Source organism: Chiloscyllium plagiosum, chromosome 15, assembly GCF_004010195.1.
Source record: "Chiloscyllium plagiosum isolate BGI_BamShark_2017 chromosome 15, ASM401019v2, whole genome shotgun sequence".
In the NCBI taxonomy this organism is placed as follows: domain Eukaryota; kingdom Metazoa; phylum Chordata; class Chondrichthyes; order Orectolobiformes; family Hemiscylliidae; genus Chiloscyllium; species Chiloscyllium plagiosum.
The window spans coordinates 7,378,809-7,398,965 of NC_057724.1; the positions used below are offsets into that span (position 1 = coordinate 7,378,809).

The window sequence follows — 20,157 nt, forward strand, 5'->3', positions numbered from 1 at the left end:
CCTCCAGCCCCCACTATATTTGAAGACATTTGTCCCATCCTGAGCTGGTCCAGTTGAACAGGATGAAGTTGAATTAGCTGGGCCTTGTTGCTGATCTGCACCAGGCACTACCTTTGCTTGGACCCATCTGTATTTGGAATCATATGGTCCATACTAACGATTAATGTGTTTGTTTTCACAGCTAAAATATCCTGTTCAGGCTGCAATGATGATTCTGGTTTACTGGGCAAATTTTAATGTATGAGGATAAATTGTTTTGAATTATGCTAAAACGTTATTGCAAGTTAATTAATTCTTTAGTTTTGTTTGTGTTCACTTCAGAGATGCAATAAAAACTGGAATTGCCTCTCACTGGTTTTGGCTCCTGAGTTTTGGGTTATATGACCCAGGTTAGTCATGCAAAAAATAACAAATGGAGAAACAAAAAGTAATTGTGAATTATGTGTCAAACTGAAATTTTGTAATTAGTTCTGCAATAGGCAGGCAAATATTTAATTGGAATCGTTATGAAGCTTTTTTATTTTTGCTGGCTCAGGGCATTATGTCTTTGACTTTGTAGATAGAAATTCAGACTCCTGTTTAGGTTTTCAAGGAGAATATTTAATTTACATCACAACATCCTGGTGTCCTAAAACATTTCACAACCAATGTAACAGTACAATTATTGTTGAACGATTACTAACTCCTACAAACAGTAAGCACGTCTATTGGTCTGGACGTTGATAGTGTTGTTTTAAGTATGAATGTTGGCTAGATGGTGAAAAAATATTTTATTGAATAATGCTGTGAAATTTCCTCTATCCATCTAGGTCTCAGTTTAATGTCTTGATGGAACAATACTACATTTGATGATGTGACATTGAATTGTCATGCATTATTATGTACTTGGTCCTGGAGAAGGGATTGTAACTAGCTTTCTGCCTTGGAGTGCAATGTGCTTCCCCTGAGCTAAAACTGATATTATTTATTTGTTTAGAATGTTAGGCATTCATGTAAGTGTTTGCTTTGAAAATGTTCGTAATTTTCTCAATCCACAATTTGGTCTGCCAGATGCAGACCTGAAATGAATGGGTAGCTATCTTTTGACTGTCATCTTTTTCTGATATTACTAGTTTACATTGAAGATGTTAACTATTAGAAAATGACCTGCAGCTCTGCTAGACATTGAACAATGATAAGGATAATGGATCTTTGATTTGAGATCCCAGTAAATGCACCCAATACTCAGTTTGTTCTTATGCAACCTAATCTTGTTGATTAATATGGCACAATATATATCTTTTTTATAACTATGTGCTTTGCCTTGTTGTTACATGAATTTTCATTAGAATTTAAATCCAGAAAACCTCATGGCCATTTGGTATTGGCTTTGTTCATGGTACAAATTTCACGATTGATTGTGACTTGGAGGCTGATATATCCTAAGGGATTAATAATAAAACCACAATAGTTTTGAAGTGATGAAAATAACTTATGTGAAGTTATAAGCAGCAGTATTATGTTTTCAGACCAGAAAATGGAAACAGAAGAGGCTGAATTTAACAAATGAGAGAGTAGGCATCTGTAATAGGATAAACAAGTCATCCACTAGTTATATGTAATGTTCGTGTAAAGATTCCTTAATATTTCTCACAATTGAACGTATTCTAAACCACAAGCCATTCTCTACTTTAAAGTAGAGATCACATGAAGCATATTTTAAACCCAGTATTTTCGTACAACTATGGTCTTTTTAATGGACAATATAGCAGCATTCTTCAATGAACTTGTCTCTTTGCTACACAATACAGGAATAACATTCTTCATATTTTGTATGGTAGAGAGAAAACTTACTTTATCAGATTTATTTGTTAATGATTTAACCTAATTAAAATTGCAATTAGTGGCTTATTGAAGTATTGTAGTTACCAAGCTTCCAGTGCTTGTTGAAGGGTGTGTATGGTTTCAGCCTGAGAATACTATAATGGGCGTGAGGATGGCTGTTATGAGTCATAAACTTTCAGTAGTTGCTGGCTGCGTTTTTACATGGTTTTGTGAGTAAGTAAGTCTGCAGTCCCTGTTGAATTTTGCTTTTGTTCTCTTGCCATTGTGTATCCAGCCTGAACGTTTGACAGGCTCCTCCTTGAACAATGTGATGAGTGGAAGGTGTACAGATTCATTTGGTTTGTTTCTGTGGAGATTACTGGTCATAGTTTGCCTCACTTGGTTAATTCACAATATTCAAGCCTTGTGGATCCTATGTTATCATATGACTCAATATTGAATGGTGTCACAACAAATTACATTCGGATCAGGTTCAACTTGAGGTCTCTTTGGCTAAAAGTAAAAGTTTCCTTTTTTTAAAAACTGGTGGTTCAATGTTATACTGAAGGAATGTAACTTGTGAAAGGTTCAGTATTGTTTTGTTATAAAATCAGTGGAAATGAATGGGCAGGCTGGTGAGAAATGGGGCAGTTGTTTATTGATCTGCTGTATTATTGACACATATACCAAGATACAGTGGAAAGTATTGTTTTGCATGCTAACCAGACAAACCGTACCTTAGATAAGTACATCAGGGTAATAGAACAGAACACAGAATATAGTGTTACAGATACGAGAAGGTGCAGTGAAAGATCAACTCTAATCTATGGGAGATCCATTCATAAGCCTGATAACAACAGGGAAGAAGCTGTTCTTGAATCTGTTGGTAATGTGTTGAGACATTGGGTACAGGATTTTACAGAATGTATACAGATATATATCAGATGATGAACAAATATTTAGCAATATTCTGAAGTCTTCCTCTGTATCTACAAGTGCATTACCATTACCAGACATTGCTCCATATTTGCAGCAGTAGGTTTTGGCAAATTGTAGTATGTATTCATTTTCTCATTATGACAGTGAAAACAGTGAGCAAAAGGAAGGCATTCTATTTTTTTATCCAACCTGTCCCTCACACTGCAAGCCTTGTGCAGCAGGGTACAATCATTTCAAACCCGACAAAGACTAGTTTGAAAATCTACTTTTCTATGTGTTGGAAATGCACATTTATATTGGTTATGCAAAAAAAAAAATGAAAGCTATGCAACTGTTTGGATATTTTATAGATTAAAAAGTTTCTTATCATATGATCTCAAGAAAATTATGTCAGCAACCCTTCCTGTACTTCTGTTTTCACGGATGTGGGTGATCCTCAGGAGCTGCAAGGGTCTTTGCTTCTCCCAGTAGAAGCTTTGGAGAAATGGATAAAGTTTCAAACAATCAGTACTTCAAATTACCTCATAAACCATGAAAAGCTGAAAAGTAACCAGTTTCAAATGACTCTGATGCAGCTTGATTTCAATCTTATCTGAAGGTCTACCATCATTCTATGGCAGTCATCAATTCAATTTTGTTGACGAGAAACCCGGTGGACCAAGCGGAGACTGTTGTCTTTTGTGGTGTGTGTGCGCACGACTCTGTCTGTTTGGAATGGGCGATGCAATTCTAATTTTGGATTATAGCTCAGGTGTTAAACCCATGTTTGCCACTTGTTTTAAGAATAAATGTTGTGTTAAAATATACAGATGATTTTGAGTTCATTATTGAAGCCTTGGTGATATTGTATTCAGAGATTAGTAGTACAAAAGGGGATCCATTAATTATTTTATTGAATCCTCATATACACACTAATCATGCAACTTTTGGGGTTGAGGAGCTGGATTGCTAGTACATTCCTCTCGTCACAGTGATACAAAATACCCCTATCAGGTGCTCAAATCTAACCTAGATGATCACTGGGACCTGATTAAAATGATGTGGAAACTATCTTTTGTCTAAGATAATTTCCACTGCAGCCAGAAGCAGGTCTCTTGGTTGAAAGAATTAAATGGATCAACAATCAGCATTTGAGACAACTTGGGATACGACCCTTGACTCTTTGAGTTGAATCTGCTGCTTTGTAGATTGGGTTAAGTTAGTCAAGTATAACATGCCCAGCATTTCTATCCTGTCATAATTGTTTCTAATGTCAGCTTCTTGATGCAGTCAGGATTGGTAGTATTCTTCTTGAACGTTAACAACTAATTGTATTTATAAAGCACCTTTTAACAGAATAAAATGTCCCAAGGCACTTGAGAGGGCATCATAAAAGAAAGCAGGATTTTGACCCGTTGACACTATTAGATCAGATGATCAAACTTGATTTTAAAAAGTCAGTTTTAATGGGGAGAAGTGAGATAGAGAACCAAATACATAGCCACTAGTAGGGACAAGCAAGAGGTCAGAATTGGAGGAGTGTAGATATCCAGTGGATTGTGCAGCTGGAGGAGCATCGTGATATAGGGAAGGACAAGAACAAGGAGAGATTTTGAAACAAAGGTAAGGACAAGGACAAGAATTGTTTGACTGCAAGTCATTGTAAGTCATTGAGCACAGGAGTGATAGCTGAAAAGGAATTGCTGCAAATCAAGACTCAAACAGCAGAATTTTGGATGACTTCAAGTTTAGGTAGAATTTGAGACATCAGCCAGGAATGTGTAATGGTGAGTCTAGAGGTAGTGGAAGCATTAATGAGTGTTTCAGCAGCAGAAGAGCTGAGGCGGGTTGAATTTGGATGGTTTTACTGAGGTGGAAATAGGCCACTTTGGAGATGGAAGGAATATGAAGTTGGTGTTTATCTCGAAATCAAAAGTGACACCAAAGTTGCAAACATGCTAGCTTAATCTCAGCCAGGGAGATTGATGCAAATGGTAGCTCAGGTAGTGCCCGAAACGTTGATTTTCCTGCTCCTCGGAGGCTGCCTGACCTGCTGTGCTTTTCCAGCACCACTCTGATCTAAACTCTGGTTTCCAGCATCTGCAGTCCTCACTTTTGCACAATGTATTGGCACCTGTGATGATGGGGACGACTGGAAGAAGCCGAGATGGATCAGCCACTTGGCATTGCAGACTGAAGATTGACAGCAATAAAGCAACAAGTAACCCAACACTGAAATGAAATAATTGGATTCAAAGACAAGTGAAGTTACTTCAACTTCTCTGCAACTTAGGTAGTGCTGCCTGTGAAAGGAAGCTGGTGGGTCATGAGAGGTAAAACAGGGAGACTAATGGGAAAGGGGACATGGAAATCATGCTAAGAAAAGGGAAGGGTGAACAAAGTTTTTGAAACTACAACTTAAAAGATGTGACCCAGGTTAACCTTAGAGTATGTCCAGGTTGAGGTTGCTGAAGAATTGCCTACCGTTAATAAATACTAATTGTGAAAATCTATAGGAAAGGAACTAAGACACTCTGTAACAAACACACTCTCTACTCTAACTGTCGTTCACCCGAATTGACTCACAAAATGCATGAGGCATCATTATTGAAGCAGCCAGTGGGAATATGAGATTTTTTTAAATTTTGAAATTGGTAAACCAACTGCCTTGCACAACACATTAATTTAGAAATAGTTTTGGTGTTATAAGCCCTTTTATCTTGTAATAAACTGCAGTGTACTAGTCAACTTTATATTGAAGATGACCTTATTTATCCCGTCTCAAAATCCTGTTTTTGCGTAGGTGAGCATGACCCATCCCTGTCCCTGACTGCTTTATTGACACAGCATGTCACACTGTCTGAGTAGTTAGTCTCGACCACAGAGAAGTGTATTTTACTTGGCAACTTATAATTAATGATATGTCTATGTTATCGAAATGCACCAAAGTTTAAGACTTGCTCATTTTTTTGCACAAGGTGTTGATGGCTCACTTCAGTGATTCACATTTATACACTGACAACTATTGCAGTCATGCCTTGGTCTCTGAATTATCAGGTGTCCGTTGTTTATTTAAATGTTGGGGCGTTATTGCATTATGTCCATTCAAAGGTTTTAAATATCAGACGATAAAGAGACATTTAAATGTGACTGCAGGCTTTTTATTGTACTGTCCATTAACTATTAATAATTAATCAGTAATTTGTTGCTAAGGCTTTAGTTGAACAAAAAAAATAGTTGTCAATTTAAGGTCAATAATCCTACTTTAAACTTTTGCACTGGGCTTTTCATCCTTTGGTACTATCTATAATTAACAGAAAACGTGGACAGAACGAAGCGTCAAAATGACTTGGGATTTACGTAGTGTGTTCTGATCTTTATTTGGGAGCAACTTATATTTCTGCTCCCTTGTTCTGTTGAGGATTGCATATGTGTGTTGGGGGATGCAACCAGGATCAGAATTCATTTATTATTTATCAAAATCGTGGAATAAATTATTTGCATTTCACATCCCCAGAACATTGAACAGGCAATGATCAGGTTCTGAAATAGAGTTCTGCTGTTTGGTAGACAACTCTCCTGTCTTTATCACTCCCCTATCTGAGACACACAATTACTTATTTGTGTTTGCCAAGTTTGAAAATCCAAATAATGTTTTTCACAACTTCAGGACGACTCCAGCAGTTTGTATTTTCCACATGCATTTCATCTGACTGCCTCTAGGTGGAGACAAAGCCACAAACTTTCCATCACTGGTGACTTACTGTACTTGAAGTATTTGTGTTGAATCTCAAGGAAAAATAAACCAAGAAGCCAGTTTCTGCAGTACCCTGCCATCCCCCGCCTCCTGAATGTAAAATAAAGTCCACTGCTGCCGTAAATATAAAGTCGACCATTTTTCATGTTCTTGCTGCAAATTCCATCTCAATACAAGTCATACTACATCTCTGCAGTACAACCTAGACAGAAAGATGCCTTTGTGCAATTTATGATGAGTTTGAAGATCAGCTCAGGCTGCATATTCAGTGTAACTGAAACATTGAAACTCTGTGTGCAATTAGTTTGCCCTAAAGCCTTGAAGCTGTGAAACCTGGCCTTGCTGAAGTGTGAAGGGAATTAATATTGACTGGATTAACATGACAACCGAACGAATTTGCATTCACATAGTATCTTTTAACATAGAAAAATGACATTCACAGAAATTTATTTGTTGATTGCAACTCCAAGATACTGAGCCCCTGTTCAAGTGTGGCAGTTGGCTGGGTGCGGGTACATGGTGAAGATAATCTTAGTCAAAGGGAGTGTGTGCGGAGGGGTGGGGATAATGGTTTAAGGTGCATCAGTAAGAAAGGCCAGGAGGTGGAATCACAGGCATTAGGAATTAAATGTCAGAGCTTAGGCTAATCTTGATGCCAAGTGCAGGTCTTCCATAGCTATATTGCAGTTATGCAAATAGAAACCATTCAATCCTGGGTCCTGTCCTTTCATGTATTCTGAAAGCAATGCTTCATTTTCATTTGATCAGATGGAGATACATCAGTTTTTTTTTAACAATAGCAATTTATCATGAGTAATGTCGTCATTCTGTAAAACTGAATCAGCATATCACTCATCACTGAGTCGGAAGGCTATTGGTTCACCAGTACCACCCCACCTTCCCCCCAAGGGCTTGAGCGATTAATCAATGTTGACATTTTAGTCTAGTACTGAAAGCGCATCTTTGAACCTAAATGTTCAATGAGATTTCATTGTCTGGTAGAGGGGTGGACTAAAGCAAATCCCATTGCACTGGGAAATTCTCTGTATCCTGGAAACATCCTATTTTTTTAATTCACGTGAGCATCGCAGATGAACTAATGTTTTCTCGTTGCTGTTTGTGTAAATTAGCCATCCTGTTGCTCTGTCCACATTCACCTACTCAGCTCCAACATGGCAAATTCTTTTGTTATTTTCCAAACTATATCTCCATGAGCTCATTCAACTGAGATGTCAACATAAAAGTGTGATCTATTCAATGTATTTTAACTTACATCATTTTATATGAAAACAACCTTTATATTACAACTGTTTTAATTTGGATTGTTTGAAATGTAACTCCAATTAGCAATATTCACATGGATATAACAGTTCCCTGAAGTCAGAAATTTGAATTTGCAGTTCTACCAATGGAATCTCAAAGCGATGCAAAGCATTTTTGTACTCAAATTATAACATGGGTTAGGTAAAAACAATGACCGCAGATGCTGGAAACCAGATTCTAGATTAGTCGTACTGGAAGGGCATAGCAGTTCAGGCAGCATCCAAGGAGCAGTAAAATCGACGTTTCGGGCAAAAGTCCTTCATCAGGAATAAAGGCAGAGAGTCTGAGGCGTGGAGAGATAAGCTAGAGGAGGGTGGGGGTGGGGAGAAAGTAGCATAGAGTAAAATAGGTGAGTGGGGGAGGGACTCACCTATTGTACTCTATGCTACTTTCTCCCCACCTCCACCCTCCTCTAGCTTATCTCTCTACACTTCGGGCTCTTTGTCTTTATTCCTGATGAAGGGCTTTTGCCCGAAATGTCGATTTTACTGCTCCTCGGATGCTGCCTGAACTGCTGTGCTCTTCCAGCACCACTAATCCAGATTATAATATGGATTGATTTGTACATAGACCCCTGCATTGCCTTCTGAATATATGTTGCCTGGCAACGGTGATAACAATAAAGAATGCACATTCTCTGTCTTTGTCATTGTGCAATGACAGGTTTGAATAACGTTCTCTTTTAGATGGATTTTGTGACAAGTTTACCCAAGAGAAAAAAAAAAATTGCTTTTCTATATTTCCTTTCACAATGTCAGGAAGGCTCATACTACTTCACAGCTGAATAAAACATTTTTTGAAGTGTGGTCACTGGGTATTGTGGGAAGCAGGCAAGTCAGTTTTTATGGTTGAGGCATGAATATTGCCTGAAATAGCAGGATAATTCCCCTGATCTTCGTATAGTAGCATAGGATCACTTACTTGAGAGAATAAGAAACATCTTGGTTTGATGCCTTCATCCACAAGATAATGTGGACGTTTTGAGTATTGTGCTCGATTATTCTCAAGCCTTCTGAGTAGGGCACAAACCTATAACTTTTTGAACTAAAAGATGAGTGTGCTCTCACTGAGCCAGAATTGACATTTCAATAATTCGTGAAAACCCACGTAGAGAATTTAATCTCATTTACTTGGTTGAAAACTAATTTTGAAACGATAACTTAGATTTATGTAGCACATTCACATCTGAAGATGGTTAGCAGGAGTGTTAGCAGACAATATTTGGTACTTATCCAGGTAATGAGGAGTCTTGGATGTTTGAGGAATGTTTTAAGGAAGGACAGAGATGCAATTGGAGAGGCTTAAAAGATAGGTTCTAGAGTTTGGTGTGGAGACAGCCAATGGAAGGTCACAAACTGTGTTGATTAGGGGACTCAAATTGAAGAAGTGCAGAGATCTGTGACCATCAGTGAGGCTTAAGGAGGTGTTGGGGAGGGGCATAGCTATTGAAAGATTTGAGCACTACATGAGACTTTGAAATTTGAGCTTTGCTGATTTGTGAGCCAATGTAGGCCAGCAAGCAAGGAGGTGAACAAGACTTGGCAGGCTAATGTGTCGGCAGCAAAGTTGTGGATGAACTGAAGTCTGCAGTAGACGGGAAACTGACTTGTAGTGTTAGAAGATGGAGGACAGGCTTCGGAGGAGAATGGCGTGATTCACTGAGCCAAATGTTTGAGGGTAGATTAAGAAAGGTGAGGATGGATAATTTTCCACAGTCAAAACCATACCAAATTTTATCTGAAGCTTTGAGGATCATTTCAGTTTAGTGGTGGGGATGGGAATCATTTTGTTTTTTGAATGATTTCAAAAGTGGAATTGCAGAAAATGTAGAACTGTATTCTGCAGAAACTTTGTGGAGGAAAGGGAACTTTGTGATGGAGGTGATCATCTGGAAAGACAGAATGAAGTTGGGCTTTGTTTTGAGTAGAATGAGATGACAGTAGTTTTGAAAATGATAGAGAACGTACCCTGTAACAGAATCAGATATCATTGACCTCTGTCTCGGAGATTGTGAAAAATAACTATGCCATGTTGTCTTGAGTAGCCTCACAGACAGTTGAAACATTGGCTTTGTGGAGGTTTTGGTATTCCAGGGATTAGATTGACCTTCAAGAGCCCAAGATCTGCAGGTATCTGTTTGAAATGAAACACATTAAAACCTATACTTGGAATATAGTCTTTGTTGACAGGCATGACTTTAGTTCTAATACAATTTTGCACATTGAGGTGAGTTTTCATTGCAACAACGCCGAAGTCAGTGTGTAAGCGAGGATTCCCAATAGGAATACAGATTGCACTAGTTAATTGGAAATGACACATCATATCTCACTTTTACACCAAGACTCCAAATGTTAATGTGGTCTTTAACAGTTTGGATTTTGGACTGCACAATGTTGTCTGGGTGTCCTCAACCTTCCTTCACACTAGATAAAGTTTAAGCTCTATTTTTTTTCAGAAGCAGTAAGAAAGATTTGACTTCAAAGTAAGTTGTTATTGAATCCTAAAATAGGTTATTTGTGTTTGGGCAAATGTGAATACCTGTGATTATGTTATGAATTCATTGTCATGCTGGGTTTTCTGAAGGTGAAACTATTTCCTATGAAAAGATCCTCTCCTCCGGGTGGTTTAGTTGGTCTTCCAAAAGGTGCGGAGCTATCCGTTGGTTGTATAACCCTAAAGAACAATGGGAACATGGGAAATTAACTCAAAGGTGGAAGCACATACAGGGGAAATAGAAGCAGGTGAGGACGCTTGGTGGGTCTGCCATTTTTGGACACCTGCAGGTTTAAATGCTAATCGTTATAAAATCCTGGGAGAGAAAATTTAATTAAGAAATGAATTTAGTTTCAGAGTTGACCTTTGCAAACAAAGAACAGGTTTGCTCTTTGTCACAGCCATGACACTTAACAGGTAAAACATATCCTCAGCCATTGGAAAGCAGAAAGGTCTTGTTGTCCATTCAGTTCTTCTTATTACTTTCTTTCCAAAAACCGATGGAGTACATGAAGCCATGACTGACACCCTGCCCTTCCCATACAAGACCATTCCTCTAAAATCAAGAATGTTTCAAACATTCCTTTAGGTGGGACATCCTGTAATTAAAATTCAATGTAAAGTAATTTCTGTTTTACTCTGTTGTCCATGCAGTTGTAATCCTACAGTTGGAGCAGACATTATCACCTGAAAGAATGAATAAATTCATCGAAATTGCACTTGGCAAGGAGTATTACACTGAGGGTTTAGAGATCAGATTTTGATAGCAACTGGAATATTACTAGGTTCTCAGAATGTGGGCAAGGCAGATTTTATTGCTATCCCTTGATGCTTTGGAAAGTATTTGCTCTGAAAGCTTAGAGTCATTATGGTGACCCCACAGTGATGTAAGGTAGCGAATTGCAGGACTGTGACCCAGCATTTAATGAGGAACCTGTGACATGTGTCCAAGTCCAGGCAGTGTTCATTAATATCCCAGTGATTATGCTGCTGCTGTCCTTGGGAGCAGTGGAAGCAGAGGGGCTTAGGATGGACTTGTGCCATTTTGCAGTAAGGCTGTGAAATAATATCCCCAGATGTTTATTTAATTTTTATGACATTTGACATCGCAAAGCAACCTTAGAATAATAGAATTGTTCGGTACTGAAGAGGACCTTCAACCCATTGAGTCTGCACTGACAAAAACCACGCTCAATCTACACTAGTCTTATTTTCAAGCCCTTCTAGTGCTCATCCAAATACTTTTTACAGAGTTGAGGTTTTCTGCATCAGCTACCCTCCCGGAAGTGCATTCCAAGTTTCCACCACTTCTAATAAAAAATTATTTTTTCTCAAATACCACTCTATACCTCCAGCCTTTCACCTTAAAATTATGCACCCTTATCATTGACTCTTCAACTAAGGGGAATAGTTGCATTCTATCAAACCTGTTCATGTCCATCAATCTTCCACACACCAATCATGCCTTCTCTGCTCTATAGAAAATAATCCAAACTTATCCAGCCTCTTTGTAGTGAAAGTGTTCCCATCCCAGGCGACATCCTCTGCCCACCTTCAAATGCAAACTCATCCTTCATATAGTGCAGTGACCAGAACGGCACACTGCACTCCAGCTATGGCCAGTCAAAGTCCTGCACAGCTCCAACATCATCTCTCTGCTCTCATAATATATGCCAAGACTAGGAACATCACCACCTGCAAATTCCCCTTGAAGCCACGCACCATCTTGACTTGGAGATTTATTCACTGCCGCTGGATCAGAATCCTGGAATTCACTCACAAAGGTCATTATGGATCAAAATAAAGCACAGGACCACAGCTCTTCAAGAAGGCAGCTCACCACCAGTACCTTCTTGGGCAATTAGGGATAGCTAATAAATGCTGGCCCAACCAGTAGCACCTACCTTCCACGAGTGAATGAAAGTAAAGATAACTGTCCAGTATGCTGCCTTAACTACCTTAATAAACTACCTGCCACCCTGTGGGATCTGTGGATAAACACCTCAAGATTCCTGTGTTCCTTTTGAGCTTCCCAGTGTACTGCCATTCATTGAGTACTCTCTTGTTGCTTCTTCCAGAGTGTTGACATGAAACACTTATCACACTGAAGTTCCACCTGCCACTGATCTGTCCATCTGACCAATCCATCTATATCTTGCTGTAATTTAAGATCTTCCTCACTGTCCAGTATGCTGCCTTATGTCATCTGCACACCAGGTTGTCATACTCTCCTAAACTGTTATCTGTATCGTTTATATATGTCACAAACTACAAGGGACCCAGCATCAATCCCTATGATACGCCACTGGAAACTGGCTTCTAGTCACACAAACATCCTTCTACTACCACCACCCATAGTCTGCTACCACTCAGCCAATTCTGGATCCAACTTGCTAGGTTACCCTGAATCCCGTGTACTTTTACCTCTCCCATGTGAGACCTTGTCAAAAGTTTTGCTGAAATCCATATCAGCTATGTCAACTTACACCCCACCCTCACCTACATACTTGGTCACCTTCTTGAAAAAAATCAGTTAAATTTGTCAGGCATGACCTCCTCATGGATGGAAATGTGTTGCTGGAAAAGCGCAGCAGGTCAGGCAGCATCTAGGGAACAGGAGAATCGACGTTTCGGGCATTAGCCCTTCTTCAGGGCTTTGACCTCCTCATGTCAAAGCTATGCTGACTATCTCTGATTAAATCCTGCCTTTCTAAAGGGAGATCAAGTCTTTCTGCTGATGAGGTTCAGTGATCTGTGATTCCCCTGGTTCATCTTTACCATGCTTCTTGAAAAGTGGAATCACACTGGCTGTTCTCCAGTCCTTTGGCACCTCTTTTGTGGCCAGGGAGGAATAAAAAAAAATTGGGTTAGAGACCATGTAATTTCCTCACTCCTCTTCCATAGCAGGTTGAGATACATTGTGACTCATAAATTGGCATTAATGATTGTGTTCATATATCAACATAATTTCTGGGCCTCCCATCCTGGCACCCTTCATCCTCCCATCCTGGCACCTTTCAACCCACCCTCCCATCCTGGCACCTTCCCCTGCCACCACAGGAATTGCAAAACCTGTGCCCACACCTCCTCCCTCACCTCCATCCAAGGAGCCTTCCACATCCATCAAAGTTTTAACTGCACATCCACCAATATCATTTATTATATCCGTTGCTTCCGATGCGGCCTCCTCTACATTGGGGAGACTGGACGCCTCCTAGCAGAGCGCTTTAGGGAACATCTCCGGGACACCCGCACCAATCAACCACACCGCCCTGTGGCCCAACATCCTCCCTGACCTATCACCTTCATCCCCTCCCCCACTCACCTATTGTACTCTATGCTACTTTCTCCCCACCCCACCTTCCTTTCGCTTGTCTCTCCACCCTGCAGGCTCTCTGCCTTTATTCCTGATGAAGGGCTTTTGCCCTAAATGTCGATTTTAATGCTCCTTGGATGCTGCCTGAACTGCTGTGCTCTTCCAGCATCACTAATCCAAAATAATTTCTGGGCAGTTACATTCAAGTTCTTTTCGCTCCCATTCTTCACATTTGCAGAGTTGTAAAATTGCAAAGTACAGTAAGAAATTTTGAATTTCTGTGGCTTGCAGCAATTATTATGTAGCACACACTCAATTATGTTTGAGTAAAGCATTAACATGTTTTGCTCTTTGCAAATACTGACTCATCTCTGCTTTTCAGCATTTTGTGTAGTAATCAGTGTTTTGTTAGGTTGTTCACCTGCAATGTATGATGTTGTATTATTCCTTTTAGCAGATACTGTTTGTCTAGTAGATTGCACGTCATAGAGGAAAAAACAACAGATGCTGGACAATAGAAATATAAGCAAGTCCATAATCCATGTGTTTCATCCTTAATGTCTACAGGAAAAGGGGAGATGATGGACCCTGTCAGATGATTCCCTGAGGAGGCTTTCAAACTCATTTGGCAGAAAATCGCACCATAACTTTACGGCAAGCACCAAGATTATGATAGAGATGACAGCTATCCCCATAAGACTCTATTACGCAAACCCAAAATCTCCCCGTGCTTCACCTGACCAAGGAGCAGCACTCCTAAAGCTTATGATTTCAACTAATCCTATTGAGCTATAACCTGGTGTTGTGTGACTTCTGACACTACATTGTCTTTTAAGCTACTCTGATAGGAGGAACCATTCATTGCCCAACTTCTAGGGTGCAATATTTTTGCCAAGTTTCATACTGACCAACTCAATAATACAGGATACTGTGCTCCACAAGCTGTTCCCAGGAATGCACCTTGAGACAAACATCAACTGTGACTAGCAGACTATCGACTTGGTGCAAGATGCTCTTTGGTTTGCCTGAAACATGCTGGTGTTGCAGTGTCTAGAGATGCATTCAAAAACTTAAGCAAAAGGAAAAGGAGTAGGAGTAGGCCATTTTCCCCCTTGAGCTTGCAGTGGCAGTCAGCAAGATCTTGACTGATCCAATTTGGCTTCAACTCCTTAACCGTTGCCTGCCTTGTGTATCCGAAGTCTACCTAACCTAGCTTTGGATATATTCAGTAACTGCTTGCGTGGGAACAGAAATCCATACATTAATGACTCCGAGGGAAAAACGTTCTCATCTAAATGTTATATGTTAGACCCTTTAGCTTTAAACTGACAAGTCAGCTCCAAATCTTGCATGTTTTAATATCCATGTCACTCTTCTATTCTCCAGTAGATGTTAGTCCAGCCAGCTCAATCTTCTGATGAGGCAAGACCTTTCTCCTATGAATCACCTTCGTGAACCTTCTCTCAATTGCTGTTTGTGAAAGTATATCCCTGTTTGAGCAAGGACACGTTATTCATCTAGAGACCTAGGCAACATTCTTGTGTCCTGGATTCAAATGCTGCCATGGCAGAAGGTGGAAATCAATTTAAAAAAAACTGGAATTTAGAATCTAATGGTGATCTTGAAATCATTATTGATTGTTGGAAAAACCTACCTGGTTCCCTGGCGTCCTTTTCAGAAGGAAATTGTTGTCTTTATCTGGTCTGGCAACATGTGATCTTAACTGCCTTATGGACAATTAGAGATGGGCAATAAATTCGAGCCTAGCCAGTAGCATCTGTATGCCATGTTTTTTTAAAAATTGTGCACAGTATTCTTGGTGTGATCTCATCAATGTCCTTCATAGTTCTAGCAAGATTGCCTTACTTTTATACTCCGTACACCTTGTGCTAAAGACCAACATACTGCTTGTCCTCTTAATTATTTGTACCTGAAAGCTGACTTTTTGTGATTCATGCAGTTTTCAAAGGGGCAGGTTGATGTGGCAAAGTCGAGTCCTGAATTCGAATACCAAAATGTCAAGCACATCAATTTATTGCAATAAATATGGTAATTAATGAGCCATTACCCGCCAGATGAATTGGTAATTTATTCCAATAATCCAGCTCGGTCGTTATTGTCCCTTCAGGGAAAGGAACCTTCCGCTCCTACCCAGTCTATGTTAAGCATGACTACTCAATTAACCAATGGGATGGATAGTTATTCTTGCACTGCAGCAATTAATAAAAGGAGTACAGCATGGGTGGATGGAGATATTCTAATCTCTGATGAGAAGCAACAATGCACGTAAAATTGCAGAATCTCTGAAGGTTAGTCAGCATTAACCTAATTTTTTAGATGAAGCAGAAGCAAATTATCTCTGAAGTGTGATGTTGCAAGATCAATGAAGAATTTCTTAAATATTGAGTTTCATTGTATGGTTATAAATTGCAGTTTCACATCTATATATGTATAAGCAAAGTTCACTATGTTGAACTGGATTGATTCCATCATGGTTTTAGAACTGGCATATGCACATTGCTGTCTGATAAAAGACCAATGACATTCAGTTCCTCTTAGTTTTGTGTCCCTCTCCCCAGTTTTAATCAGTTTACATGTACTTGTGTGTATAAATGTAACTAGCCAATAGTTCTCTGTTAACTGCAAGTCTGTTTTCAACATTTCTTTCTTTTCTCTACTGACATATTTAGGGTTGATATTGTGATTTCTGCTCCTGGCTGTAGAATTGGAGAAGATATTAGAAATTTTCTGTCAACAATTGTAGGTGGTTTATCCCAGACTTTGCAATATTTACGCCTGGAGGGCCAAAGCTCCACCGCAGGAACATTCATCATGGAATTGACCCTTATGGCAAATTCATCACATAATGAAAACTGCCCTTCAATTCAGTTGGCTGGGGCTTTAGTTGTTACGTTCAAACACATTTGTTTCATCTTTTTTTAACCTCGAGGAAGGTGTGTTAAGTGAAGAGTCATTTTACAGGTTCTGATTCAAGCAGAGGCTGTAGCCGTAGGTAATGTAGCATGCTTGCAGGAGTGTGCAGTGTGAGGTGAATTTATAAACAGTTTGGGATAGCAAGTGGTCAAGCAGAATCTTCGTAGCCCACTAAAGTGTGGGTTTGTTTTTTTCCCCTATCCCCAATTTTAATCGCACTAGCTCTATAAGTTTGACAGAGATGCAATGCAGTGTCCCATTAACTGTGGCTATCCCTCAAATTAGCCATAACTCCATGGCAACCATATTACTCTGATTTAAGAGGTCATGAGTACTCGATCCATGGGATTTCATCCAACCCAATGTTATGTTGGCTCTCCGCATGTTTTTCCGAGTTGGTAGAGAAGTTCATTTCGTTTTTAGAAATTGCAATTAACTCTGCTTCCACTATTCTTTCAGGCAAAACATTCTAGGTCACATGTCCAACACCCCCCTCTCATCTTGGTCAATTATTTTGAAGATTGTATTCTCTGTTTGGTGGCCCTGTTTTTGTGCTCCATCAAACACTGCAGATTTTTGAGCATCTCTATTAAACCTCCACTTAACCACTGCTCTGAGGAGAACAGTGCAGGTCTCTCCAGATGATTAAAACCTTATTATTTATGAAGCTACATAGCCTGAATATTATCATTAAGAGTTTTTCAAACCCTGACGAGATAGTTCTGCATTCCCCTCCCTCCCCCCAAAATAAACTGCTTAAACTGACACCATCTCAATGAAATACACACGTAAAATTGTGTTGCATAGTCATGATGTCATGTCATTACAATTGTCACCTTTGTCAGGGACTTCAAGACTATCAGTTTTATCATGAAAGCAAGAAGAAAAACAACTACAGAAATGGTGTCCACGAGTGAATGCATTTACGCTGCATTTCGTGCTCATGCCAAGTATTTTCAGCTCTGTAATATTGAACTTAGGCAGCACTGTAAATCTGTTGTTTATCCCCAAACTCTGTTCAGTCTGGTTCTGACATAAGGTTGAAGGCACATTCACACTATAGGTGCAGTGGTGGTTTGCTAAAACAGAAATCATTTATGCTATTGCATGTCTGATTTTGGTCTTAATGAGATAAACAATTCTCTTCGCACAAATGACAGATAAATATGTGCCTGTTTTCAATTTTCATTTCAGTGCAGATATGGAAGTATAGTGTTTTATGTTACTTGTATACGATCCTATATTAAATATATTCTGATTGTGTATACAAATCAAACAATATGCAATAACTAACTTCTCTGAAGTCTTTGGAAATAGAGCATAAAATATTCTGAGGTGGATTGCAATCTCTTGCAAAGAAAAGCTTTGAGTAGTCATTTTTCTTTAAAAGAAAGGGGCTGGTCAAATATTAATATGTTGCTCTCGCTTATGAAACCACATGTCCTGAATGTTATCATTAGGGATGGTTATCAGTTGCCAGCACCTGGGATCACTAGCAGAATAGTCCCAGATGGCCACCTGCTTGACCAACTGCCCCGACACAACTTTGAGTGTTTGATGAGGTATTTGAGAACCGTTGAATTGGATCGTTAACAGCACTGCTGATTGTGACTGCTGGAACATACTGCAAGCAGCCCGCTTCCCTGCAGAAGACTCAGAATGAGAGTCATGCCATACAGCACGTTGTAAAACACTCCAGTGTTTGAGTGTGGAGCTCGGCAAGGAGTATGGGGAAAATAAAAGCATACTGAGCAGCAGACACTGGACGGGCATTCAGGAAATTGCATCATTTCTGATTTTTTGACATCTTGGACTCTGCATTGTGGCTGTGATGGACTGTTAGAATGGAAAAGATTTCTATCACAATAGCATTGATGCTATATTTGGATGGAGCTTTCACAGGAGAAAAATAGGCTGCTGAATTTGTTCCCTGATGTCTATTAGCAGTGGCCCAGGGCTATGCTGAAATTTATATCACATTTGTATTGTTGCAGCCCAAAAGAAGAATTTACAGAGGATGACAAGTGTATTTTGAGTAGGTATGTTGATGACTCAAATCTATCACATGATCCTTTGTGTGTGTGTGTGTGTGTGTGTTTTCCCCCTCTACAGTGCTGTTCAAATCTTACTGAAATGAAGGGTGTAAACTGTGAATAATTTACTGCTTCATTGCAGAGCTTCCATACAGGTAGCACTGTTCTTGCAGTCCTTATCTTATTCGAGCAGTGTGCTGGTAAACAAAGCCCTAGTGTGCTGTTTCTGAGAATCAGTCTGCGTGTTGCAGTCAAAGCTTTCCCTTGAATAAGGTGACACTATTGTTGAGTTAGCACGATTGAAACCACATCTTGCGCTTCAGGAGAGACAAAGGATTTGGGGAAGGAGAATGCCTTTCAGCTCTGTTCAATGAAATACAGCAATGGAAAGCATTAGCTTAAGAACAGTGCCAGAATGATTCACGTGTTCTAAGCATCAGCCACTGTGAACAGTCTTATCTGGTATGGAGCTCATTGCTGGAAGTCTGGTTTGGAAATGCTTGTCGCTGGTATGATAGTACCTTTATAACAACATGCCATTGAAATGGAAAACCAGTAACCCTACTAACTGGAAATTCCCAGTTTCTGTGCTTAAACCGTCTAGGACAGCAACACTGACTCCAGCGTACATGTAAGTTTGCTGATGCTCTCTTGGTAAAATGCTGTGTTGATTTTATATTTTAATATGCTGGTAATGTAGAATATTCATGAATGTACCTTCTAGCATTAATACTGAGTTGATGTTTCAGACCTGACAGCTAAAATGTATCAGATTGTTAGTTTTGCTTGCACTTCATACTTTCTATTCTGCAAGGATTTGTGCTGCCGTTTAGCGTTTTACCCTGAATGCACTCAGTGACTGCATTTGAAGCGTACTGCATTGTGCAATATCTGACACTTGATCGTTTATTGCAATTATGCCTCAATCTTATTGTTTTCAGCCCCAATCCCTGCACTTTGATTTTTTTTTACTTTACCGCTGTAAGCCACCAGGTGTCCTGGTTGAAATGTTGAATCGTTTTTTTTTGTCCTTACTCATCTTCTGACACGTTGTATAGTGCTGCTTTGGCACGTGCTCAAGTGAAAATGGGAGTTGAAGCACCTGAGTGAGTTTCCATTGAACAATCTTCAGTTTGAAAAAAATGTTCATCTTATAAAGTGGTTTGCTGTGCAGTTTTGTATAACGTCAAAATAGAGATTTTTTTTTCTTTTAGTGCCAAGATTGTTTGTTTAAGGGTACAAGTGTCATGGGGTCACGACTGAGTGTCAGGTAATGCTTTGTCATGTCCTGGCTCAGCTTTCTTTTGTGGCTGAGGTCTGCATGTTGAATTTAGATAAGGTACGGTGGTTAAGCTTTAGGTTAGAAACCAGTCTCCCAATTGTTCCTGTCAATAAGTTTTGTTCTTTGTTTAGGTTTACACAGTCTACCTTACATCAAACCATATTCAGAGTAATTGATGGTAATATCTTGACTCTTTATAGCTCCATTCATGTTTAAAAAGTCTTTAGCTTCTCTGCAAGATTTTTGTGATCTGGATTTTGTCCATTACATTAATACAATTTTTTTTAAAGAAAGGAGT

The 20,157-nt window shown here is 39.4% G+C and overlaps 1 protein-coding gene across 3 annotated transcripts in view; it reads left to right on the forward strand.

The window, feature by feature from the left end:
* Window positions 1-20,157, forward strand: part of LOC122557077 (kelch-like protein 13) — a 122,257-nt gene that overhangs the window by 26,751 nt on the left and 75,349 nt on the right. The window contains exon 1 of one of the 3 annotated variants that reach the window (XM_043704361.1): window positions 18,262-18,583. The exons of 1 other annotated variant lie outside the window; for it this stretch is intronic. In XM_043704361.1, coding sequence (XP_043560296.1) covers window positions 18,504-18,583 — 80 coding nt within the window. In that variant the 5' untranslated portion in view covers window positions 18,262-18,503. Of the gene's footprint in view, window positions 1-18,261; window positions 18,584-18,725; window positions 19,209-20,157 lie in introns of those variants that run through there. One more of the 3 variants, XM_043704360.1, reaches the window with a different exon arrangement.